At 45.5% G+C, this 26,869-nt stretch overlaps 1 protein-coding gene and 1 pseudogene across 2 annotated transcripts in view; both read left to right on the top strand.

Moving 5' to 3' along the window:
* The window catches only part of ABCB10 (ATP binding cassette subfamily B member 10), an 878,274-nt gene that overhangs the window by 685,514 nt on the left and 165,891 nt on the right, over positions 1–26,869 (top strand). For both annotated transcript variants that reach the window (XM_078648832.1, XM_078648833.1), the window contains exon 11: positions 14,493–14,536. In XM_078648832.1, coding sequence (XP_078504958.1) covers positions 14,493–14,536 — 44 coding nt within the window. The remainder of the gene's footprint in view (positions 1–14,492; positions 14,537–26,869) is intronic.
* On the top strand, positions 9,762–10,938 carry LOC144761351 (uncharacterized; annotated as a pseudogene).

Below are 26,869 nucleotides of genomic sequence, written 5' to 3'. Positions count from 1 at the left end.
CTGCACACTTTCTCCAAACATTACTGTCTGGAAAGTCAGGTCCGTAGAGATGGGCACTTCGCCTGTTCAGTTCTGCAGGACTTCCTTGTGTGAAATTGGTCCGCAAACCCACCTCTCTGGATGGTATTGCTTGTGTATCTATTCAAAGGTAAGGAATATGTGACTAGAAGTCTCTTTCAGATGGACAAGTTACTTACCTTTGGTAACGCCTTATCTGGTAGAGACTATATCTAACAGCAGATTCCTCATCGACCCACCCATCCTCGTCGCTCTTTGAATACTTTTCTTGGGACAGGGTTGTCCCCTTTCAGGGACCTAGTTTTACACACTAGTGGTCAGAGTACTTCATGACTGCTCGCTTCTGGCGTGAAAAGTTGTGAAAAGAAGCTGATGTCAGTGCACCTGGGTTGCACCTATATAGGTACTGTGATGTCACTCCTGACGATGCCGACAACGCACGCTGAGCCGATCAACGCCAACTACCTGTGGACAGGGGTAGTGCTCACAAACAATCTTCCAGATCCACTTTGATACCTGGGAAATTCAAAGGTAAAGAATCTGTGGCTAGATAGTCTCTACCACATAAGGCGTTACCGAAGGAAAGTAATTTGTTCTTCTGTGGCGTTAGCCTAGCACTTAATTCACTAAACAAAGCATGCCTCCTTGCCCGGTACATCCATGGCCTTTGGGACATGGGCCTTAGTGTTTTCAAATTGCCAGACCATTAACAAGAGCATTGCGTTGAAGTGGTTAAAGACCGTCAGAAGGCAGGGATGTAGTCCAGATGGCGACTGAGTCACATATCTGTGATCTTTGCCTGGTTTACCCTGCATCAGTGATTCTGCTGTCAAGTAGATTACCTTCCAGGTGGTGAAAACAGCTTAAATCCTCCATGGTTATGACGATCGGCACTGCTATGCTGTGTAAGTCACTTTGGTTGCTATGGGAGCAGTGGCTCAGAAACATGGTCTGTGTAAACCTTTGGAATTGCACTTAGATTTTGAGGAATATTAATGTGGGTCCTCTTGTGATAGCCAGAGAATACTGGGGCGCGCAGCAGCAGCTTATCATACCTGCTTAAGATAGCCTGGTTACTTCTCTGGCTGGAAAATGGGACATGTTCCACTAGACATCAGACCATAGGCATCAGGAGGTAAGGGAGGCAAACTTGGTGACCCTGAATGGCAGACGTGTGGGCATAAAGAGAAAAAATGATAAAACCGAAAAGAATCAAAACAAGAGGCTTCTCAGTAGAGATGGGATCTCTGGCGCAGATGATGTGGCGGAGACATCTTCTGTCAACCAGTGGACAGATGCTTCATGAACATACAGGTAAATTTGAGGACATCTTACAGGCCATACTTGATATCAAATCCACTCTTGAACTCAGTCAATGCACTGGCAGTGGACGTGGTTCCGCCCACTACGAGCCATAAAGACCCCGAAGAAAGGGTGGAGAACAACTAATCTATTCTCGCAATAATGATGCAAACACTGAAGGAAACGCAAACTCTGCTTGAATGTGTGCAGGAAGACGTGCAATCCTTGCGGAAGAAAGTGAACGACTTGGTGGATTGCTTGTGTCAATATCAGGATAATAGGCCTTCCGGAATGTCTTGAAGGCTCAAGCATGGAGATATTTCCAGAAGACTGGCTGGGGAGTACAGTGCTAGGGGGTAAACTGACACCTTTTTTTCAGTGGAGCGACCTCACAGGGTCTTAAACATACTGACTCTAACAGGTGCTTCTCCTAGGCAGGTGTGGCAAGACTAAGTTATTATGACAAGGATCATATACATCAGGTTTCATGGGACCTTGATAGCTGGATAGCAGTAAAATTACCATATTTCCTGACTATATGACAGATGTCCAGAAAAAAAGGGAATCATGAATATGATAATCTCTTACATTTCCTGCCAAGCTCAAATTGTTGGTTGGTGATAAACCACAGTTCATCTTTTCACCAGCGAGTATTGAATGTGGTTACACTCAAAAGGGGAGATAATCAAAACAGATGGTCGGTACACGGATTAGGTATGGTCAATTTAGAGAAACATATGTCTACCTAGAAGAAAGTTGCAAAGGTAGACCATTCAGAGAACAGACAGCAAGAGAGAGAGAAAGAGAGAGAGAGAGCGAGAGAGAGAGAGAGAGAGCGCACTGGTGGTGGCAGAGTTGGAACATCCCAATAGGCGAGCGCTGGACCAGAATCAAAAAGATCACATCTGGAAGCAATGGGGGGGAGGCCAAACAACAGCACACTCAACGCAGATGCTGTTCAGGAACTAGAGGTGGGCCGTAGTTAACCCAAATGACTGCAGAACGTATTCTTCATTTATGTGATCATATATCCTTTTCAGAATGATTGGAGTGAATAATAATTTGTTGTACTATACTTTTGTGGTGGGGGGGCTGCGTCAGGGTGAAGGGTTGCAGATCAACGTATAGAGGAGAAGGATTATGATCCTCTTTTGTATTATGTACCACCATTATCTAAAACGGACAGTTTGGCTGTCTGAGTTTACAGTACTGTGTGTTTGGCTCAGTGGCTTAAAGAACTTCTGCCAGGGAATGGTAGTTTTTTCTTAAAGCAGGACAGTCCGTTCATAATATGCAACCCCAGCTGTAGATGAGACTATAAGACAGATTTGGGTCACATTACCAAGGGGAGGTCTATTGCTTACATAATGAATATGGGAGAGAGTGATATGGTTTTGAACAGGTACAATATCCTTATGTGGAATAGGATAGGTATAGTCATCAACACCAAAAGGGACACATCTTTCTACTGGAGAATTACAAAAGCTCCTCAAAAGATGGTATGGCATTGTAATTGGAGCCACGTATTTGAAGTTTGCCTGTGGGGTACTCATTTGGATTACCCTGGGGGGTCCCATTCACACTACAGCAATAAATATATTCTGAGGGCAGATATGTATTAATCATGGGGTACTTAACCAGGAAATTTCTTTCCCTGGCTGCAGCATACAACCCCATTGTGAATCATGACTCACTCTTAACTTTGTTAACACCTACTCTCAATAGAAATATGTGAGCACCCTGTATCTGGTGTGGAGAGTTCAACTGTGTGCCGGATGTGGATCAGGACAGATCTACACTGCCCATCCTGGGAGCCCAAGCAAACGCAGCTACTCAGCACCTACAACATGGGTGGTTAATAATAAGGTCTTGGGTACATGGAGATTGATGTATCCTGGAATTCGAGAATAACCAATTTTACTCTAGGTTACACACCTTGCATATTAGAATTAATCTTTTTGATTGTATTGCTGAGGCAGGAATGAGAATGGCTAACAGAGTTTTTGGCTTGCATGCTATCTGATCAAACCCTCTTAAGTTATCCCTTGTCTGGGGTAGGCCACATCCAGGGATACCTACGTGGCGACTTTTGACAGGAGTGCTTCAAGACCTGCCATTCTTTCCAAACATAGGGGCGAACGTAGACCAGGATTTTGCTGAAAACTCAGGCACTGCTGCTGATGCCACAATAGAATTGGAAGCCTTTAAGTTCATATTGAGAGGTTTTACATGAAGACAGTATTGGGATTCAAGAGGATATTAGTGTAAGCATTGAGAGCTGAGGAGAACTGTATTCAAGACGTTGTGAGGAAGATGCACATGGGCTGAGAACATTCTCATTGACCCAGACTGGCAGCGAATGCTTTGGTACACAGAGCCCCTGCATTTCTCCTCTTGTCCCCTGCTCCGTCTTCCACCTAGGGTTGACCTTCCATCAGAGGATCAAATATTACACCACACCCTACAGAACTTCCTTCCACATGCGTGGAGATTAAGTGAAGACAGTTAACTTCTTTCCAGCTGCCACCTGAAGTGATCGACATCATCGTTTCAGACCTTTTCCCTTCAAAGAAATTGCTTTACTACACAAGGTTGAATAAGTGTGTTGACTAGTGTAAGGAATGCAACTTGGACCCTTTGAAAGCTCCTGTTTCTGAGAGTGTTTAACTTGCACTTTTGCTCGCCAGGCAGAGCTGTGCAGTAGGCACAGTAAAATGTTTCATTGCTGCCTGATAGTTGTCCTTTACCCTCCAGATCAACCTCTCCTGTTTAAATCACCCACTTTAATTCGTTTTAAAGGGTTTGTTGAAAGGGTTTGGGAAAAGATTAGTATCTACCCACCCAGTTTGCTATGCTTCAGTGCTATTTAAATTTAGCATACATTTTTAGGTCTCGGCCTGCACAGGCTGCGCTTGAGCAGTCTCGCAGGGGGGATCTTATGTCTTAGAGTGTGGGTCTTGAACCCGCCCCTCTTCTCCATTGGCTGGCTTCCTAAACGAGACCATCCATTGGAGGAGAGGGGTGTCACTCCGTTTAAGCCGGGATTCGGGGGGGGGGGTGTTTTTTACTTTCTTTCTCTTTTCTTTCTCTCCTCTTCCCATTGGCTGGAATTTTCACATTCCAGATAATGGGAAGAGGAGAGAAAGAAAAAGACGCCCCCGAATCCGAAAATTACGGTGCTTTCTCCAAGGCATTTCTGCCTCGCCTTGGAGAAAGATGGTTGGTGTTTTTGGCATGCTCCGCTTTCCTGCCGGAGCTACCGAGGGTAAGTGCTTGTGCTCGATTTTCTTGCCTCTGTTACCTGTTTCTTGCCTCTGTTCCCTGCCTGTTAACCATTCAGAGCAGCCTTTTGTACTTAGGCCTTGTGCTTTATAATCAATCGACGTTGGTCGCCTCCCCCTCAGATCCGGCGCTCACGCACTGCGAGGCTGCTGTGAGCAAGAAGTACAGAACCCCCCACTTGCAGACATCATGTCCGGCGGGCGCTATGGTGGCTATGACTCGGGTTCGTCTTCCCGCAGGCCTCGTGACTGGGACGAGGGAACTAAGGTATAAGTGGGGAACCTTGGTGCCGGGGCGGACAAAGGCGAAGTGGCCCGAGCCTTCAGCTACTACGGCCCTCTTTATTTATTTATTGAGAGAGTTTTATATAGCGCTGGACCCGAGGGCATCAGAGCGCTTTACACGGTAGGTATACATACAAGAAATAGTTCACCGTGTACATTAATCGTGAAGGATATAGAACATTACAATCAAATGGATAGGAGGTAGCTATATAAGACGTCAAAAGCCGCGTGCAAGTAATCACGGAGGATAAAAGACAAATCTTTTAAATGAGTGAGCGGGGAGGAGAGGCAAGGAGATCAAAAAGAGGATGGGGAGTATAGAGAATCGGAGAAATAGGGGAGTAAAACAGGAGGAGAGGAGGTAAGAGAGGTGGGAAAGGGGGAAGGGTGAGGGGATAGCAGGGGAGCAGGAGTGTACAGTGCTCAAATTAGTGACATTCGGTGCCCCAATATTTGTTCAGAAGAAGTGATTTGAGCCTTTTTTTGAAGAGCGGGTAGGAGGGGTTGCAGCGAAGATCCTTGGGGAGAAAGTTCCAAATCGTAGGGGCATTACCAGAGAATGCACGGCATTGGTCTTTGCATTTGAGTTTGGGCGGGATTAGACAAGGGAGTTAATGCTCCTAAGGGACCTAGAGCACCCAGCTTTTTGTAATTTGTCAGCAATCTTGTATGTGGATTGGTAGCCAGTTGAGGTTTTTAAGGACGGGAGAGATGTGGTTGAATTTTTTACAATCTGAGATAAGTCTGGCGGCGAGGTTGAGGACACATTTAATCGGTGCCAGGTGGATTTTAGGGGTGCCAGCAAATGTTGCGTTACCATAATCAATTTTAGACAGTACAAGTGATTGGACAACGATTCTAAAGTCATCGGCTGGAATAAAAGGTTTCCGTTTTTTGAGGTGATGAAGGATGAAAAGGGCATTTTTAGCAGCATTTTTAAAGTGTGGGATGAGATTCAGGTTTAGATCAATGCTGATGCCTAGTGATTTGACAGAGTTCGAGGTGGCGAGGGGGTTTTTGAGAGCTGTGATGTCGTTGATCCAGAGTTGAATAGGGAGAAAGTTGCTCTTTGGACTAAATAGGATGATTTCAGTCTTTTTGGGGTTCAGTTTGAGGTGATTGAGGTGGAACGTGGCTTGAACTTTATTCAATGTGTCATTGAGGCAAAGGATGTCATTTGATCTTGTAGTAAAGTTGCGTGTCATCGGCATAGAGGTGGTAGCATATTTGGGCTTGTTTGAGAATGAGGGTGAGTGGTTCCATGAATAGATTGAATAGGGTTGGGTAGAGGATAGAGCCTTGTGGAATGGCAAGTGAGACCGGTTGGGGTGTGGAGAGGGATTGACTGAGCTTGATTTGTTGGGATCTATTTTGAAGGAATGAGGAGAACCATTTGAGTATGGTGCCCTCAAGACCAAAGCGAACCTTAAGGGTGTTAAGAAAGGTGGGATGGTGGACAGTATCGGATGCCGCCGAGAGGTCAAGGAGGATTAGTAGAGAGGATTCACCTCTGTCTAGAGAGCGGTGAATGTCGTCTGTAATATTGAGCATGGCCGTTTCGGTACTGCATCCTTTTCTGAAGCCTGATTGGAACATGTCAAGGAGATTGAAAGAGACGATATGGTTATCTAGTTGGGAAAGGACACATTTTTCCAGGGCTTTTGAGAGGAAGGGAAGGTTAGAGATGGGGCATAGGTTGTTGAGGTCATTGGGGTCGGCGGAGGAGTTTTTGAGGATGGGGGAGATTTGACCTCTCTGAAGGGAGGCGGGAACACAGCCCCTGGAAAGAGAGGAGTTGATTATATTGGTCCAGAGCGGGGCAGTGATGTGCTTGAGTTCTTGGACCAGGTGAGAGGGAAGAGGGTTTTTAGTGTGAGAGGATGGTTTGAGTTTGGAGATGATGTTGATGATAGCTGATTCCACGACAGGGGAGAATTCGCTCCAGGAGGCATTGTTTTTGGTTTGGTGGTGTATGAGAGTGGAGACTGGGAGGGGGGAACTGAGAGTGGTTGAGAGCTGTCTAGAAACTGGGGAGAGGAGGGCGAGCTAGTGCTGCGAATGTTAGGGTGGGGGAGATGTTTGAGGGGAGGTTGAGGCGAGAGGGGGGTGGAGGTGAAAGAAAGTTCGATCGTGTTGATTTTGTTGGAGAAGAAGCAGGCAATTTCTTCACATCTTTCAATAGTGGCTAGTATTTTGGGAGGGCCAGAGGTTTGTTTTTTAACAATGTTAAAGAGTTCTCTTGGGCGGTTTCTGGCCTGGTCTAGTTGCGCTCGAAGATAGGAGGATTTTTCATTGAAGATGTGTTTTTGTATTTGGACCTAGCATTTCTCAGAAGCACCAAATTGTCAGTGGTGGGATGATTCCTCCAGATACGTTCTGATTGCCAAGAGTGCCCATCTTTCATTGTTAGGAGCCGAATTGAACCAGGATGTTGGTGGGATGTTTTTTCCTTGTTTGTATTTGATAGGGGCAATTTGATCAAGGGTTTCAAGAATAGAATTGTTGTAGTGTTCGGTAAGGTCCATGGTGCTAAGTGAGAGAGGGGGAGAAGTAAGCGAGATTTAATAGTGGATTCCAATTCGCCCGGCGGAATAAGGTGAAGTTTACGAGTAGGTTTCAAAGGTAGACTGCCTATGGGGGTCGGGTGTATAATGGAGCCATTTAAGTTGAAGAGGATGAGGTGATGATCGGACCAGTCTACTGGAAGGATCTTTGAGAAGGAGGCGAGATCCTTGTTAGTCAGGATAGCATCAAGGGTGGCACCTTTGGTGTGAGTTGGGGATTGGCAGAATTGGGTCAGGTCAGTCATGTCTAGGATATCGTTAAACCGGGAGACAGCAGGGTCGTCATATTTATTCCAGTGGATGTTGTAGTCCCCTAGGAAGATGTTTTTAGAGTGGGAGAGTGACGCTAGGGTAATAAGATCGGACATCTCTTCAGTAAAGAGATAGAGTGTCCAGGGGGGTGGTAGATAGTGTGAAGCCTAATGGCGGGGGAGCCTGGGGTATTGATATCTGCGCAGAGGTACTCAAATGTGGATGGGTCTTGCAATTGAACAGGTGAGATATTAAGATTATCTCTGAAGATACTGGCAAGGCCCTCTCCTAATTGTTCAATTCTACCTATTTTATTGATGAGATAACCAGGGGGGATCAGCAAGTCTAGAATAGGAGAGGAATGGGGTTTGAGTCAGGTTTCAGTGAGGAATGCTATGTCTATGTTTTCCCTGAGAATATTTTCCGCAATCTCTGTTGCGAGGATCGGCAATTAATCAGCATGCATGACAGGGGGGTGGGGTTGGGTAATAGAGATGGGGGACAAGGGGGTACGCGTCTTAGTTGTTGTGGGGGTCTAGGTGAAGTCGGAAGAAGGGGTAGTCTGCTTGTATCTAGGAGAACAGGGATAGTGAACTGAAGGCTAGAGGGAGTAGAGGGGTAGGATTCTGGGGGAGATGCAAAAGAGCTAGTAGGGGTGTTAAGTTCCACAGATGTAGTGCATGTGTCATGTGGTAGAGGGGGGGGGGGGGGAGTGTTGGTACTGGAGGCATGGGCAGTTTTGGTGAGTTCAGTTGGTATGGATGAGGTATTGAGGATACAAGGGAGGGTAGGGCAAGGTGGAGTGCTTGCGTAGGTGATATCGCAAGGAGGCGTGTTGGTGTTGGTAACAGCTTCAGTGCAAGGAGGGCAGTTATTGGGGGGATTAAGAGTAGAGGAGTTTGTGTGTACCGATAAGGGGATAGAGATTTGCGAAGGGACCAATGTGTGAGCCTGGTCAGAGGGGTGGGCTTTAGTGAGGAGTGAGACATCAGTTCTGAGAGAGGCAAGTTCAACGACAAGGGACATCAGGAGTAGTTCAACATTAAGAAGTGATTGTGTGAGAAGTGAGGAGTGAAGAGGATCGAAAGTATTTGGGAGGTTAGAGGAGTTAGCGTAAGCAGGGGGACGGAGATTGATGAGCGTAAGGGGGGATAGCCTGGAGGGGGGAGGGGACTTGAAGTATGGTGTGTAGCGTGATCATCTTTGGGGAGATGGGGAGCCCAGGGAGTCAATGTGGGAGGGGAATTCGGATTGGACGGAAGCATCGGAAGATGAGGCGGGGGGACAGTAGGGGTTGGAGTACCCGGAGTATTATGGGACATATGGGATATATGTGAGTCCGAGGGAGTGAGGGAAGGGGAAATCAGAGGGGAAGGTGTGGGAGATAATGAGGGGGAGAGGTGGGATATTTGGGGAGGTAGGAGGAGGTGGGATATTTGGGGAGGTAGGAGGGAAGAAAGTGCATCAGAGAGTGAGGTGAAATGGGAGTTAGAGGACGAAAGGGGATTAGAGGAGAGTGGGCTAATGGCTTGAGGGGTGATCGGGACATGGACATTAGGTAGTTTAGAATAGTCGAGAGGGGAGGTGGGCAAGTCGATGGGCGCAGGGGATGTGTGGGGTGCAGGAACATCTGGAGCTTGGGAGATACAGGTTTCGAAACAGATAGAACCGTTAGGCGCGAGGGATGTGAGTAATGTTAGGCGATAGTCCTCAGGATTTGGGGGAGAGGAGAGTGGAGTCTTGTGGGGAGTTAGAGGGGGGAGGGGGAGCGGAGATTCAGCAGAAAAGATAGAGGTAGAGATGGAGGCCAGGGAGGCCAATTGTGGCACGGCGGGGGCAGTGGTGTTAGGTGTGGGAGTTTCTATGCAGGTGGAAGGGGGTGCCGGGGGGATCGGGTGTTGGAGATAGCGGTGTGGTTGGGGGTTGGGGTAGTCAGTAGAGGTTGGCGATCATGCGATTCTGTGCAGGTGGAAGTGGGTGCAGAGGGGGATCAGGTGTTGGGGATAGCAGAGGGGTTGAGGGATGGGGTAGTCAGTAGATGTTGGAATAGCCATCGAAGATGGGGGGTAGAGGGTAAGTTTGGGAGAAGCGGTGGGGGGGTGAGAAACACCATGGGTCGTGAAGGAACCAGGAGTTGGGGTGTGTCAGAGAGAAGAGATGTGGGGGCGGGGGAAGAGACGAGAGGTGCAGAGTCCAGGGGTTGAGGGGGTGCAAGGGGAGGGTTCGAGGGCTGTGGGATAGCGCATTAAAGTGATGTTCAAAGATGAGGAGGTGATTTTCAGATGCTTGGATGAGGATGTTTCCAGATTTGAATATGGAGATGTCAACTTCACCCAAGAATTAGAAAGAGGGAGTGGTGGATAGTTTGAGACCGTAAGGAATCATGCGGGAGCCAGTGATAGGGAGGTGTCGAAGGAATAGGCGTTTCCATTTCGATGGGCGTTTGGAGAAGAAGATGTAGTTGGTGACAATAGAGGAGTTGAGGGTATTGTGGTGGTCAGCAAATAAGGTTTCTGGGTGGAGACATAGAAGTTTATGTTTAAGGTTTTTTTTCCCATGTTTGGAGAGATGGGGAGGGTATAGGATAGACCAGGAGTTGGGGCCTAGTTTCGAGATGGGTGAGGATGAGGTAGAAGTGGGATATGTAAGGGGAGGCATGGTAGGGAGAGTAGGATCGCCCGGAACCCACCAGGGTTCGCCTTCGTAGAGTTCGAAGACCCATGAGATGCCGAGGACGCCATGCACGGCCTGGACGGCAAAAAGTCGATCTGTGGCTCCAGAGTGCGGGTGGAGCTGTCGGCCGGCAGACCCCGGCGCACCTCGTTCGGCCGCATTCCTGGCAGGAGCGGCTTTAACCCCTCAGATCGCTGCTACGAGTGTGGTGAGCGAGGCCATTATGCGTATGATTGTGATCGCCTGGGTGGGGGCCGCAGGAGCCGCTCTGTTCCGGAGGCAGACGGCGTTCATGATCCCGGAGCAGGAGCCGCGGAAGGCGCGGCAGCCCATCTCCCCACAGGAGAACGCGGAGCCCATCGCCTCGCCGGCCCCGCTCCTCTGCTCGGAGGTCCAGATCTCGCTCGAGATCACCCACTCACCGATCGACATCCCGCTCTCGGTCGGCATCCAGGGGAAGAGCCGAGGCTGCCTCCATTGGTGTGTATTGCATTCCCTGTATTCGGCTTTTGGCAGCTCATAGCTATGATGTGAGAGGCAGCAACACAGTAACACAACCCTAATCCTAGATGGCCGCAAATCTGTTAAGCGATACTACCCCAAAGTGTCTGTTTTTCGTTGCTCTTGTACCTGTGATCAGTCGTTGTTGATAATTGGTCGTATAGCCCGGCTATCATGGATGCAAGTGTTCACAGTTTTGCATTTTATCATCTTCGCAGACAGTCAGCCGTTGTAAGGCCGCCCCGATATCCATTTTTCAATTTCCTGGGGTTGTAAAGTACAATTGAGGGGGTGTCCGTAATATTCGCGGATCCTGTCTTGAACTACTTTGCATTATATTGTTCATAGATCTGTATGAAATCCTAATGTACATGGTGCGTGGGGCCCTGGCACCAACCACTTGGCTTAGGCGGTTGAAACTCCCGGAAAACAGCATCCGTCTTAAATCATTCGTGGAGAAGCGATGGAGGTGTAGTCTTATTTCTGCCAGGAAGGAACGGATAAACATCTGGAGTGTCAACAAAGTGGAGGGAGTTTGGGAGAAACTGTTTGTGTTTAGGGGCTAATTGGAAGGTTGTTCTGTGGGGAGAAGAGCAACATTTGGTAGGGAGAGGACAGCACTGTGTGTGTGTGTGTGTGGCTCTGTCTGTGTGTGTGGCTCTGTGTGTGTGGGTGGCTCTGTGTGTGTGTGTGGCTGTGTGTGTGTGTGTGGCTCTGTGTGTGTGTGTGTGGTTCTGTGTGTGTGTGGTTCTGTGTGTGTGTGTGGTTCTGTGTGTATGGCTCTGTGTGTATGTGGCTCTGTGTGTGTGGCTCTGTGTGTGTGGCTCTGTGTGTGTGTGTGTGTGTGTGGCTCTGTGTGTGTAGCTTTTTTGTAGGTGGCTCTGTGTGTGTGGGTGGCTCTGTGTGTGGGTGGCTCTGTGTGTGTAGGTGGCTCTGTGTGTGTGTAGGTGACTCTGTGTGTGTGTGTGTGTGTGTGTGTGTAGGTGGCTCTGTGTGTGTGTAGGTGGCTCTGTGTGTGTGTAGGTGGCTCTGTGTGTGTGGGTGGCTCTGTGTGTGTGTGTGGGTGGGTTTGTGTGTTTGGCTCTGTGTGGGTGCAAATGCAATAGGTCTCGCATTTGCGAGCGATTAAGCTATTGGCATTGTAAATGACAATGCCATTATGTAAAAACCAAAACATAAATAAAAATAATGTCATGAGCAATGCCAATAGCTCTAACTTTAACAATGCCGAGACCATTGCATTGTAAATGCTTGTTATAATAGCAACCCCATTTGAGCCCCTTCCAAGTTTCCAGTTAAGTCCTCTAAGTCTCAAAACTGTATTTCTTGTTGCTATTACATTAGCCTAACTCGTCCGCAAATTGCAAGCCCCTAGTGTCAAACCTCCATGCACCAGATTCTTCCAAATCAAGCTAGAACCTCAGATAAAAGCTTCCTTCTTCCCAGGGTGGTTTTGTCTTTTTTTATTTGAGACGGTCTATCACTCTTCCATCTCTTATCCTCATCATTCCTCGAAAGAAAAGGGAAGGTTGCATAGACTAGATACAAAATGGGCAGTCAGTGTTTATATATAAAGGACAAATCATTTCAAAATAAATGACATGGGGCCAGATGTAGGTAATTCATATTTACCGACTCTTAAATACCGAATTTTACCGATTCGGTATTTAAGAGTCGGTAAATATGAAGGGGGGAGATGTAGGTATTACAGATTCTGTAAATACCGAATCGTTAAGATTAGGTATTTACCGATTCTGTAATTACAGAATCGGTATTTCCCATTGATTCCTATGGGCTTTGAAGCCTATAGGAATCAATGGGAAATACCGATTCTGTAATTTCAGAATCGGTAAATACCGATTTCAGCAAGGGTGCAGGGGGTGTCACTTTGACACCCTCTAGCACCCCAAAGACGGGCATGTGAGCCATGTGGCACACAGACTTGCCCTAAGGGCATGTCTGTCTGTCACGTGGCTAGGTGTGCATGCACACATGTGCATGCACACCTGAATTCGGTATTTTAACACCCAATTGGATTGGGTGGTAAAATACCGAATTTGTAGGGCCTTTGGGACTCTGAAGAGTCCCACCTACATCTGAAAGTTTCCGAATCGGTAAAAATACCGATTCGGTATTTTACCGAATCGGTAAATTTACCGATTTGGTAAATTTACCGAATCGGTAAAATATGCTCCCTACATACCAAAAACCCATTTACCGGTCGGTAACGGCCGAAATCGGCCGTTACCGGTCGGTAAATGGCTCCTACATCTGGCCCTAGGTTTTCACATGATACACTGGTTGTAAGTCTGATGGAGCAGTTCAGAAACAAATAATATGCTGAATAATTCTCTGCATTAAGATAGTTATGAACTACCCAAGAAAGACCCTCCCCAAAGCCTACATGCGCTCTCCACTAGAAACAAAGACTTCTACCACAACCCCTTTCTTTGTCTGTCAGACAGCTACTTGGTCTTCCCTTCATACTTTTGCCTGACATTATTGTCTGAATTCTGAAGTACATCGGGACTTGCTCTTTGGATGTTCATTGCGTCAAGATTTTCTTGTCTGACCATTTCTTCAGACCCTCTACTGGGGAGGTAATGTTTTGGATTCTGTTCACAGATGAAGAATCTGCACGTGGGAATATCAATCATAAGAAAAAAATATTTACCTTCTGTAAAAATCATTCTATTGGATGCATTACGTATCTGCAGTTCCTCACTAACCCTGCCCTACTCCCCATTCTGGAGAATGAGCATATGTATCTAACACTAATAATAACCCTGTGTCTCTCCTGCTGTCTTTTCACTCATCCTCTCCCTTCACACTTTCCCCGTCCCCCTCTCTGCTCTATTTGTCTCACCTTCTTTTCTCCTTAAATGTGTTGCTTATTTGATGTAACGTTTAATTGTTATCATTTTTATAACTTTGTGTAATCTAATGTAAAGCGCTCTGATACCTACGGGTCTAGCCAGCGCTATATAAAACTCATTAAATAAATAAATAAATAATAATACGTTCGATTTTTTTATGCACTCTATAAAATATGAGGTCTTTAATTTCTCCACTTAAAAAGCCATGGAAAAAAGTAGACATGAACTGATGTTAGTATAGGTGCTTTAAAGGTACCAGAGACATCACAGAGATGCAATGCCTGGCCTCAACATCGAGCCAGCTCCCCTACTGGCGCCAAAAAGATCTGATAACATTTTCTGGCTCCAGTCTGACACCTGGGAATATATGCACAAGAGAGGAATCTGCAGGTGGATAGAGTATCAACCAGAAAGATTGTTACGAAAGGTAGCTAATTTTGTTTTTTCACCTTAAAACGTTATTTTCTGTAGTTCCAAGATGCACCGCCAATTTAGTTAGAATTCTAACTGGAAGGAAAATCTAAAGTTCTACATATAACTTTCTCTGTAAGTATATTGATTTAATACCAAAGTATGAACAAGGGGATGTGTGTCTTTGAGGGTTCTCTCTTTTTCTCAGTTGAAGTCAAACCTGGTGATATAATTCCTCATGTAAGCCTTTGAAAAGTTAGGCTATAGCAGATATTCATGACGTACTGTGCAAGGAAGCGTTATAGTGTTTGTTTGTCTCTATTTTGCAGGTGGGCAGAAACAACGAATTGCTATTGCTCGATCTCTTCTCAAGGTGAGCTCTAGAGCTGCCAGCTCTTGAAATTGTTTATTTTTACAGAACATGCCCTAGAGGAGTTGATAAATCAGTAATTGACAGTAAATACTTTTTCTCAATTGATTTCTGGTGGCCTTAATTGTCAGTAGCACCAAGGACTGCGAAAATCAATGTTTTTTTAACTGCTGTAGTTTGAGATACCATTTCAGCATTTACCTTCAAGCTATACACGTTTTGTCGTGTAGCTGACCCTCTATTTGAATGCATCATAATTGCCCATATTATTCTAAACTTGATATTTTTTCATATGCACTGGGCTGAGACTACCTGCTGTTTAATTTTTGTCAGCTCCATCTCGCAAAGGCTCAGCTTTGAGAAGACAACAGTAAACATCTGAAGGAGTAGGCAGCAGTGCTTAAGGAATTCAGTCCTAACCCTGGTAATAGACCTCAATGAAGTTAGGGTTGCTATAGCCTGATAAGATGTTTTCGTTGAGTAATTACTTTTGTTACATAATAATTTTAGATATATGATGTGGGAGGTGAAGAGTAAGCATGCTGCAGGATAAATGAAAATCATAATACTTCAATATAGATCGACTTTTTACATAGGAGCATTACACATAGTTCAGCAGGTACAATGCAGCCTGGTCGTGAATAGATTTCATGGAATGCTGCATAGTTGTGAATTATTACACGGTATGGTGCTGAGCGTAACATGCAGACTTTTCCTCTGCAATGTGGTCGAAATGTACATTGAATTATGAATATTCAGTTCTTGTTTTCTACTCATATTTGTTTTATCCTTAATGACGGAGAAATGGAAAAAAAGCAATATAAAAAACTATGAGAAATGAGAAGATCAGTCCTGCAAGGTTTGTTGGCTTGGCAGAAGAAGAACATTCTGACATACACGCATGGTGAAGGGTAAAGCTCAGTTGTTGTCAGAGTGGTCGTTTCAGGCATCATCTAGAGACTACTTTATTTGTCTTTCGGGAAAAGAAACCTGTGGTATCCAATATAGACTTGGAGTGGGTTTTGCATCCTCCTCTTGCAAATCGTTTGATCACTTCCTTGTCCGTCTCTGCTCTTTATTCCAAAGCTTTTCTCTACATTCCTGTTTTTCCTGCTGAAGGAGCATTTCTCTCCCACTATATTTCAACTGAGATACGTGTTTCCACTACTCCCTCTTTTTCCCCTCCCCTTCTTTGCCACAATTGCGTTATTTATTAAAGAATCTGGCTCCACTTCCCCAAATAGCATTCTAGCTAGGGCTGGGTGTAGTTTGCGAAGTAGCGCTTCGCGAAGCTATGCGAAGTGCACTTTGCGAGCTACGCGAAGCACTACGCGAACTGCGTAGTAGCATGTTCGCACTGTGTGAAGATGCCATTTTCAATGATTGCACAGTGCGGACAAGCATCCAGCACTGTGCAATCATTGAAAACGGCATCTTGCACAGTGCGAGCTGTAGTTTTCTGCCGCTCGAGGAGAACTTGACGTTGAGGACCGCGAGCAAGCAAAAAATGACCGCTACGATGCGCTACGCTACACTACGTGTGTTCGCACTATGCTACGTGCAGCTCGCGTAGTGGGAAGTTGCGCAAACTGCGTAGCGTAGTGCTTCGCCCAGGCCTAATTCTAGCCTTACCCTGTGCAGCTCTGTGTTTTTTTACATTAGTATTTGACATGTATACAGGAAAACAGGACGTAAAAATGAAAAAAATTAAGAGTGTATGTAGCTTGGAGCGGCTTTGAGGAGGAGCAGGTAGGTTGGGATGAAAGTATTTTTATTGTGTTTGATTTTTGCCTTCCTCCTCTCTAAGAGATACGATTTGGGATCACTGTTGTTTAAAGACTCGGTGTCTGCAATATCTAGATATGGTTTACTCTCCATAGCTTGAGCCTGTGATGGCTAGTTTGTGGCCTGTGTCTGTGAGATCTCTATAACATGAGGGATTGGGTATATACCTTTGTGTATACCTGTGGGATAGATTACATGCTTGAATTTTAGGCGTGTATTAAGATCTATCACGAGGATCCTTTAGAAGTTTCATATGAGATGTGAGAAACACTATTAAACTCAAATTCAGAGTACACCCAGAATTTTGTGACTCAGATAGGGTTGGTTTTATAGGATTCTATTTTTGATAATGTAGTCTTGAAAGTTTAAAATAATTGTTTGTGGTTTCACGTTGAATTTTGATAGCTGAAAAGTTATTCAGTGTACCCAAATGTGCCATATATAAGGTGCCTGAAGAGTCTGGCAAGACCTATTTTAATGTATTTCTCCACCATCTTATGAACCATAGAGCCGTCCTCATAGTGCTCTGAAATACCCTTCAGGTGCATATTGATAGGTCTAAATCTATTATACAGAATTAGCTGTTTAGTATTCACCACAGCCAGTAGAAGTTGTTAATTTTATCTGCATTTCATGGCTGGAGTCCTCCAATTTGTTACGGAAATATTCAGATTCTGCATCATTTTTCTCCTTTTGTTGACTGCACAAAGCAATGGTTGCTTGATTGGAAACCTGTTTGTCCTGGATTTCCAGTAGAATGTGTCTCAATATGGCTTGGAATGAAGCATCTTCTCTATTGTTGCCTTCTTGACCACCACAAGCAAGAGATATGAAGTTAAGGGAGATGTTTGTCCTGCGGCATCTTGAATGAGGGTTGTCACAATAGAAAGTGTTTCAAACTAGTGGAAAATGATACTGTAGATCTTTCCCCTGGCACAGCCATCTTTGTTGGTTCACCAGAGTATGAAGAAATAGGATTATTACTGAGTGTATTGAATTTCCTAAATGTATAGTGGGGTTTTCTAAGTTTGCATTGGAATGTATTGCCATTGTTTTCAACATCAAAGGCTGTACTTCTGATTTTACTTGTCCTGCAATCAGCAAGTCTTCTCAAATAGCGGATGTTGCTTTTGATATAGGTTTTAGTTGTAAGTGGGTGTTCTCCAGTAATGGATATTTCATTGATTCACATGCTAAAATCATTCCCCAACATCAAAGTGGGAGTCCTGTATAAGTACAGAGTAGTACAGTGCTATACATAGCCTAGAAGGACTAAAAAACATTCACTTCATTTTCTTATCTACATCATTTTACAAGAACCAAACTCCAACCAACCAGGCTGCAGCAACCTGTAGAACACTCCCCTCAAAGGCTTCCTTCCCTCATATTTTCTACCACACGTTGTGTGATGGGAGTCTCCATGAGCTCTACTCAGTTTATCAATCTTAGACTGCTACAGACAGGGTTTATATATATTTGTGTGTGTGTGTGTATGTATGTATATATATATATATATATATATATATATATATATATATATATATATTCACTGAAAAAGACACAGGTTTCAGGGACGTTATACTTAAGGATTACTGTGAGAAGTTGGCCTGGTATATGATGTTCACTATTCTAGTGAGCACCTTGCACCAGTCCAAACAACCCTTATGGTGATGGTTGTAAAGTCAACCTTATAGACCAGCTCTCCTAGTGGTAGCATGGACAAAGCAGTCTTAGGCTAACACTTCGTAAAGCATGTGAAGCCAATTGTTTTACCAGTTATAATCCCTTGAATACCAAATGGAAGGACACCACACAAGGTATATATCAAATATATATGAAGTATTAATTGAATCTTTACAGGCACTGGGTATTGCTGGGATGGCGCTTGGTTGGGTATCTTTTTTTTAGCGGAATGAACATTCCAGGTGTTCTCCACCAGGGCCTCGTCTAAGTCCTATTCCTCCCCGTATGGTGTGCCACAGGGCTCTATTTTGAGCCCATTGTTTTTCAATATTTATGTGCAACCATTAGCAATTATTGCGGAAGCGGCAGGGTTTGCATTGTTTTCCTATGCTGATGATACACAAATCATCTTTTAATTATCAGCAGGGGGGAAACAGGACCCTTCTAATCTGCAACTAGGCTTGCGCAGGATTGCAGCTTGGATGCAACTAAATTTGCTCAAGCTTAACGGGGAAAAGACGGAAGTACTCATTTTTGGGAAAGAGTCTGAACGTTGAGGCTCCCAACATTGGCCAGCTGAAATGGGACCTTTACCCACACCCTCCTCTCAGGTGCGTAATCTAGGCTTTACCATTGACAATAAATTGTCAATGAAACAACAGGCAGTTCAGACAGCAGCCACCTGTTTTACCATCTTAAAATGGCTAAAAAGAATTATCTGGATGCTCCCTGTAGACACCCAAAGAACAGTTGTCCAGGCTTTAATAACATCTCGCCTGGACTACGGTAACATTCTCTTTCTGGGGTCCAACAGAGAGGTACTACGTAAGCTTCAGGTGGTGCAAAATTGTGCTGCTAGATTGCTCTGCGGACTTCCCAGAATGTCCAACATGGGAAATGCCCTGAGAGAACTGCATTGGCTCAAGGTAGAACATCGCATAAAATTTAAAGCCTTATGCTATATGTTCAGAATAAAGATCGGCTCTGCCCCCAAATATTTTCAAGATCTGGTTCATGAGTACCATCCCCGTCGCCTGCTTCGTTCGTCATCAGGAGAACTGTTTGAAATCCCGAGGTTTAAACTGTCGAGAATGGGAGGCCGCTCCTTTTCTCTTCTTGGGCCAACCTTATGGAATTCCTTACCTGATGCGATGAGGAGGGAGAAGCTGTTTCCCGTCTTCCGGAAACAATTAAAAACCTGTTTTTTTTAACCTACATTGCTAATTCCAATATTCTCCTAGCTTCCGTTATGGCCTTGTTGGGTAGCTGTGTGCACTATAAACTAAAATAATATAATATAACATAACTTATGTATTTATTACTAACACACCCCTCTGCACTCTTTATGAGGTCAGAGTTCGAGATACAGCACAAGTTACTCAATAAGCATACTATAAGTTGCACAAATACAATTCTGCCCTAGGGGCCTCACGAACCATATACTAAAGAAGTGGTATAAGAACCACTTCAGGAAAGGTGAGTAGGCCTAGGGCCTAGGAATTCGCTGGGGCTAGGCTGATCAACCAAGGGATTGGAAGTAGGAGACCCACAGGATGCGTGTGCAGTGTCTAAACACACACGCGAGTTACCATAGAGTTTCAATGGGAACGTGAAAGTTACAAAGTAGTAGATTTCGGACACTTCCGGGTGGACAACGGGAAAACCCTGTTTAAACTAGGACACTTGGATAGTTGTTACCCACGGAAGCTGTACTCGAGTTACCTCACCCAGGGAAGCCGGGTGCATAGGTGTTCTTTCGTGTCAGGTTTCGTCGCTGAATCCTATGGGGAGCTGCAAGAAAGGGCTGCAGGTGACCAGGAGGAAAGTGTCCGGATGGATCCAAGGGTGGATCGGAGTCGAGAAGAACCTGAAAGCAGAGGGGACAGAGTCTGGGTCACTAGCCAGTGACCAGGAAGGAACCAGGAAGGAACCAGGCGATGTCGAGATGCAATCAGGTGAAGAAGTGAAGCTTGTCTCTGCAGCCACGTGGACCAGGAGGTGTCGACGACGACCAGGCGCTGGATACGAGCTGTCCCACGAAGGCTCTCAGTGACTGCGGTGTCGGTATCCGGATTGGACCCAACAAGCCTTGGTAACTGCAACCCGCGCTGGAAGTGAAAATGGGCTTCTGTTCAGACCCGCAAGGTCTGGGGCGCTTCTCCTTCACAGGGAAGCTGGAGCAAGACTGGAGCAACCAGGCAAGCGTTGTAAATTCAAAAGGATTTCTTCAGAGGGGCCACTAGCCAACGGGCTAGCAACCGCGAAGACACGTGGAGCTGAAATGCAGGCGCAGGCCCCACGCAGCACTCGTGGAGTGTGGAGGGCTGAGCTTCGGTGCAAATGCTGCTCAGGCCTGGGGCTTCTCAAACTCCAATGCACAACTTCGAGGGTACCTCAGAAGCTGCACAGGTAGCAAAAAGCAGGTAGTTCAGGATGTCCGGTCCCACGTCGCTCGCGTCCGCCACGGGTCTCAGCTTTGCTGTGGATGTGGGTCGGAGTCAGAGAAGTCTGGGAGTCCAGTTCCTCGCGTTGCTAAGTCTTCGGGTTCCGGCTGTAGTGTTGACAAAGCAAACCGGCAAGTTACTGTTGGTGTCTGTTTGCACAGGGTGGTCACTCCTTGACCAGTCTTCCAGTCGATATGGAACGTCGAAGGTCCAAGAGTTTGTGTCAGAGTTTCTTTCCAGGATAAATCAAAAGTCTCTAGACTCAGCTCCTATCTTTATACTAAACGAAGGGGCTGGATTACCTGCTAGGTTCCTCCTGTGGGTGGAACCTGGGAAGGGGGTGGTTACACACCTTTCCCTTTGTCCAGTTTCACGCCAGAGCTGGGGCTGGAGTACCCCAGCAACCGGTTTGAACCGGGCTATGCGTGGAGCACCTTGTGTGCACCAGGCAGTGTCTCCTTTCTCAGCCCTCCCTGCTCCAATACACTAAAAGTCTGTCTGTGGAGGTGCTAGCACTTCCCAAGGCAGGAAACCTATTGTCCAGGCCTCCCCTTGCTGGAGTTTCGTCCAGCAGCAGGAGGTCAGACTCGGGTCTGTGGCAGCAGCATCCATTTTGTGATGCTGAGGCTCTGTTTAACTTTAACCGGGTAAAGCAGTAACTGCATGTCTTCTCCCTCTAGAAGGGTGGAGTGCTACACCCGCCGCCAGAACTGGCGGGGGGCAGTATTCCAAAGTGTATGACACCTTACACAACATGTTTTTATAAAGCCAAACCAAAGTTAGCATTAACCGCGAGGATTATAATGCACTTAGGAGTATATGGTATGGCTATATCATAGAACAGCTATAAGGACATGGTGCCGAAAGCTGCAGACAGGCTCAGCTCATGCTAGAGCATCATCTCAAATAAAACCAAGCACTCTGCCTCCAGGATTGTTAAGGCCTGCCATAGGAGTGACTTACAGGTACATATGTGTCTATATATAAGGTTAGATATAGGTATACTAAATCTAAGCAAGGGGTGATTACACCACCTTGCCCAAGCTGAGTGATCAGCCTGTGGTGTCAGTTTGGATTGCCAGCCCGGGGTGGCATAATTCATGCTGCAGCCCCTAGTAGGCCTTGGATGCATCTATGCCCTGGGTACCTAGGGTACACTATACAGGGGCTCACAAAGGTGACCCAATTCCCAATTAGGTATGTACCTAAAGTACATGGTATCAATTTAGAGAGAGAACAGCTGGGCTGTGGGTCTGATTAGCAGGCCCACAGCCACACTAAAGTCGAAAAACCAGTAAATCACAGCAAAAAGGGGGGTGATCATAGGAAGCAGACCCTACTCTTCTACAATAAGCACTTAAAAAACCTTAGAAATTCATTGAAAAAACATAGGTTTCAGGGACATTATAGTTAGTCCGACATTTCACTCTAACAAAACCAGAGAAATTCAACTGTTGTAGTTAGCTGAGCTAACTATAACTCACGCCCCGTGCAATGCACTGCTGCTGACGTCACATATTACATCACTCATGACATGGTCAATGACATCACTCATGACATCTCAAATGACATTATCCAGTGACGAGTGTTTCTAAAAAGTTGACAAATTATATATATATATATATATATATACATACATACATACCATGGTGTATTGTAGAATGAGTGGGTGTATGAGTGTCTGAATGGATGATTTAGTGGGTGTGTGACTCACAGTATACGTGAGTGATTAAATGTATCTTAGTGAATGCATGGGTGAATGACTAATCTGTGTGAAAGTCTGTATTAGTCTGTCAGTTAGTGTGTAAGTGGCTGCATGGGTTGGTGAGTAGCTACATGAGTGTCCCTATGGGTTAATAATTGGTTGTTTGAGTACCTGTATGGGTGTCTGTGTGGGTATGAGGGGGGTGTGTGTGACTCCCTGCATGGATGTGCGAGTGGGTGATTTACTGGGTGTATAGGTTCATGAAAGCATTTGTTAAGGGCTGCATGGGTGAGTGAATGGATGTCTCAGTGGTATATAAGTAAGTAACTCAATATGTGAAAGGCAGTATATGTGAGCGTTGGGGTATATAAGTGACTAAATGTGACGGTGAGTGATTGTGGCAGTGGCTGCATGGATAAGTGTGTTCTTATGTCAGTGATTGTAGAAGAGAGTAAGTATATGGTACTGTCTGTACGAATAAGTGAGGTGGTGTGTGTGTATAACTGTATAAGTGAGTAAATGGAGGTGTGATTGTTTCTTTGGGTTTCTAAGTGTTTGAGTAACTCTTTGGGTAAGTGGTGGTGTGTGAGTAGAAGTGTGCATGAGTGGATATATCAGGGGTGTATTGATGAATGACTGCGTGTATGAGTGACTATGGGTTAGTGAGTGGATGTGTGTGTAGATGTATGAATCAGTGAGCGGGTATGTACTAACTGGTATTGGTCTGTCGATGGTTTCGAGATTGGGAGTCTGTATTTTAGAGTGGGTGTATCAAAGGTTATATTATGGTGTGAGGAGGTGCATCTGATGATCATGTAGATAATGTCATCAGTGATATCACTGACCATGTCATGAGTGATGTAATATATGACGTCATCAGCAGTGCATTGCAGGGGCGTCAGTTCAGACAAATTTCTCTGGTTTTGTACGAGTGAAATGTCTGACTAACTATAATGTCCCTGAAACCTTTAGTTTTTTTAAGTGAATTTCTAAGTTTTTTTAATGCTAATCCCTAACTATAACGTCCCTGAGACCTGTGGTGTTTTTTCAGTGAATTTCTAGGGTTTTGTAAATGCTAATCCCTAACTACAACTCCCCTAAAACCTCTGTTTTTATCAGTAAATTTCTCTTTTTTTAAAATGCTAATTTCTACTATGCCTACATAGATAGGAAATGTGCAGAAAGGTGCAGAAAGAGGCAAGAGAGGTGCAGAAAGAGGAAGAAAAGTGCAGAAAGAGAGAAATGCAGAAAGGCAACAGAAGTCCAGAAAGAGAAAGAAGCAAGAGATGTGTAGAAAGAACCAACAGACGTGCAGAAAGAGGCCTACTTTGACGGTACCTTACAACAGACTCATACAAAGTACCCTAATCACTAATCCTTCTCCGAAGATGTCTTAAACCTCACTTTTCTCTTGAAGGTTCACTATTAATCAACCTTTCAGAATGTTAGGCCTACCACATATAAAACAGCAATCCTAAGCATATCACTGTTGTAAGTCTGACCAAGTTTCTGAAGGTATGCATATGTGTTTATGCTTTTTCCATTGTGACATGTTAAATGAAAATAAACATATAAACACTTGAATGCCTGTGTTTCAAACAGCATACTCTGTAAATTTGTGTTAAGGTGTATGCATTTCTTTCTGCTCACATGTTAAATGAAAATAAACATACAAACACTTGAATGCCTGTATTTCAAACAGCATACTCTAAATTTGTGTTAAAAAGGTTTGTGCATTTCTTTCTGCTCACAATACAGGGCACATGGGTATTCAATAGTATACTTGAGGGGCCCTATAACACATATTTACTTAAGACATGTCTGCCTTTGCAACTGAATGACAGAGCAGAACTGAGAAGATTTGACTACCTATAGGAGAAGTTACCCGCTTTTTAAGCTACCATCTTCAGATGCATAACATATGTAAGAATACATACACAAGTAGACATATACCTCAGTCACAAGAGCATGCAAACCTTTAAACTTGACAGCTTGCCTTCCCATTTGATTACAGAAAGAGGCGAGAGAAGTTCAGAAATAAGCAAGAGAGTTGCAGAAATAGGCAAAAGAGGTGCAGAAAGAGGGAACAGGGGTATAGACAGAGGCAAGAGAAGTGCAGAAAGAAGGACGAGTAGTGCAGAGAGAGGCAAGAGGGGTGCAGAAAGAGCCAACAGAGGTGCAGAAGGAGGCAAGATGTGTGCAGAAACAGGCAACAGAGGTGCAGAAAGAAGCGACAGAGGTGCAGAAGACAAGAGAACTGTAGAAAGAAGCAACAGAGGTGCAGAAAGAGGCAAGAGAACTGTAGAAAGAGGCAAGAGGGTTGCAGAAACAGAAGAGATGTGCAGGGGATACAAAAAGAGGCAAGAGAGGTGCCGAAAGAAGCAAGAGCAGTGTCTTAAGATCCAACAGAGGTGCAGAATGAGGCAGGAAGGGTGCCAAAAGAGGCAAGAGAACTGCAGAAAGAAAGATCAGAGGTGCAGAAAGAGGCAGGAGGGGTACAGAAAGAGGCAAGAGAGGTGCCGAAAGAGGCAAGAGGGATGCAGAAATTGACAAGACAGATGCAGAAAGAAAGAAGAGTAGTACAGAAACAACCAAGAGAAGTGTAGAAAGAGGCAAAAAAGCAACAGAGGTACAGAAAGAGGAAAGAAGGGTGTCTTGAATCTCACTTTTCTCTTGAATGTTCACTATTAATCGACGGCTCAGAATGTTTGGCCTACCAAATATAAAACAGCAATCCTAAGCATATCACTGTTGTAAGTCTGTCCAAGTTGGTGAAGGTTTGCATGCGTGTTTATGCTTTTACCATTGTGACATGTTAGAATCAATCATTTTATATTCCTTGCCCTTCCCTTCCACGCTACGTGAAAGACGCTCCATTGCTAACAGGTGCCAGAGTCTCTGTATCCAATCTCGCGGGTTCGGGACTACCGAAGACCCCCAATGCACTAAGAGCACCTGTCTTGCCGCAAGCAGTGCCAGGGCTATTTGCTTGCCCCTCAATGACTTCAATGGGAAGGTCCCAGGGTGGAGAAGTCCCAGAAGTGTATGTTCGGGAGCCCGTGGCAAAGTAATCTGAAATGCTGCATCAATGTCATCGAGAATTGCTGCCCAGTAGCGCACCAGCTTCGGACAATGCCATAGCAAATGTACCAGGGTACCAGTGAGGCCACACCCCTGCCAGCAGAGGTCTGGCTTGGATTTGTCCCAAGACTTAATGCACTCCGGGGTATAATACCAGTAATGGCCCACTTTATACGTCGACTCCGCCCCCACTGTATTGGAAGCAGTGTGGTTCGTACGGTAAAAAATGTGTTCCCATTTGTTATGGGTTATGGGCCTCCCCAACTCAGTCTCCCTCCTAACCTGTGCCTCTGTGCGATGTTTTTTAGGGTGCGTAGTGATCATAGAATAGAGTTGAGATATGAGTTTACGATCATCTTTCTTACACACAAGCCATTTTTCAAAGGGTGGGACATGAGAGCGAAGTTCTCAGATCGTGTAACCCAATGGGCGAGCTCTGAATAGTGGAAGGCATCTGAGGCCGGCAGATAGTAGTCCTTGCGCAGCTGAGAAAACGGAATCAGGCCGTCAAGATCAAAACGGGATCCTACCCCTTTGCAACCCTCCTCCCTCCACCGATGGAATGTCGGGGACGCACAACCTGGTTGAAAGTCGGGATTGTCCATAATAGGGGAGGGAAACGAGGTACACCCTGTCAGACGCGCTAGCTGGTCCCATGCCTTGAAGGTCGGGAGATGACCGGAGAAGAATATAGATCCCATGCTCTGTGTTTGCGTGGGAGCCACAGCTTGCGCCATATGTTACGCCCGGCTACTGTCTGGTCCATAAAGTTCCAGTGTTTGCTGGACAGAGGCTTATTCCATTCGGTGATGTAGCGGAGACAGGTCGCTTGGTAATAAGCACCCACAAGCGGGAAGCTGAATCCTCCCCTCTCTTTCAAGGAGGTGACCAGCGCTGACGTGAGTTGTGGTTTCTTATTATCCCACAAGAACTTATTAAGGAGTCCTTGCAGCTTCCGCAGGATGCCTGATGGAGGGTTTGCAGAGAACATCTGAAAGAGGTATAGGATACGTGGGAGTACCGTCATTTTTACCGCTGCTAATCTCCCGTACCACTCCAGTTTAAGATGTGTCCAGGCGGATAGTGCCTTGACCGTTTGTTCCATCAAGAGTGCATAATTGAGGGCAACTGTCTTAGTGATGGACGAGGTCAGCCGAATGCCCAGATATGTAATGTCCGTGTGTACCCACTGAAAGGCGAAATCCTGTTGTAGGTCTTGGACCTCATCCCCGGGGATAGAGATATTAAGAATTTGTGACTGCGTAAATTTGACTTTGAACGCCGTGACGTCACCAAAGGCAGCAAGTTCCCTAGACAGGTGCCGCAGAGTCGTCCGAGGCTGTGTGAGTGAGAGAATGAAATCATCGGCATACATACTAATTTTATCTGTATCAGCCCCAAATTTGATACCTGCTATTTCGGGGTTGGACCGAATAAGTTGGGCTAACAGGTCCATGTAGAGAGCAAATAAAAGTGGGGATAGGGGACAACCTTGCTGCGTGCCCCGGGCAATGGGGAAGTGGGTCTATTTACAACCATTAACCCACACTGGAGCCGTGGGGGAGGCGTATAAGCAACAAACCCACTGGATGAAGTTATCCCCTAAGCCGAAGGTACATAGAACTGCAAAGAGCAACT

Source organism: Lissotriton helveticus, chromosome 6 (genome assembly GCF_964261635.1).
Source record: "Lissotriton helveticus chromosome 6, aLisHel1.1, whole genome shotgun sequence".
Lineage (NCBI taxonomy): Eukaryota > Metazoa > Chordata > Amphibia > Caudata > Salamandridae > Lissotriton > Lissotriton helveticus.
Note: the sequence above shows the minus strand (reverse complement) of the source record. Positions and strands in the feature narration are given on the sequence as shown.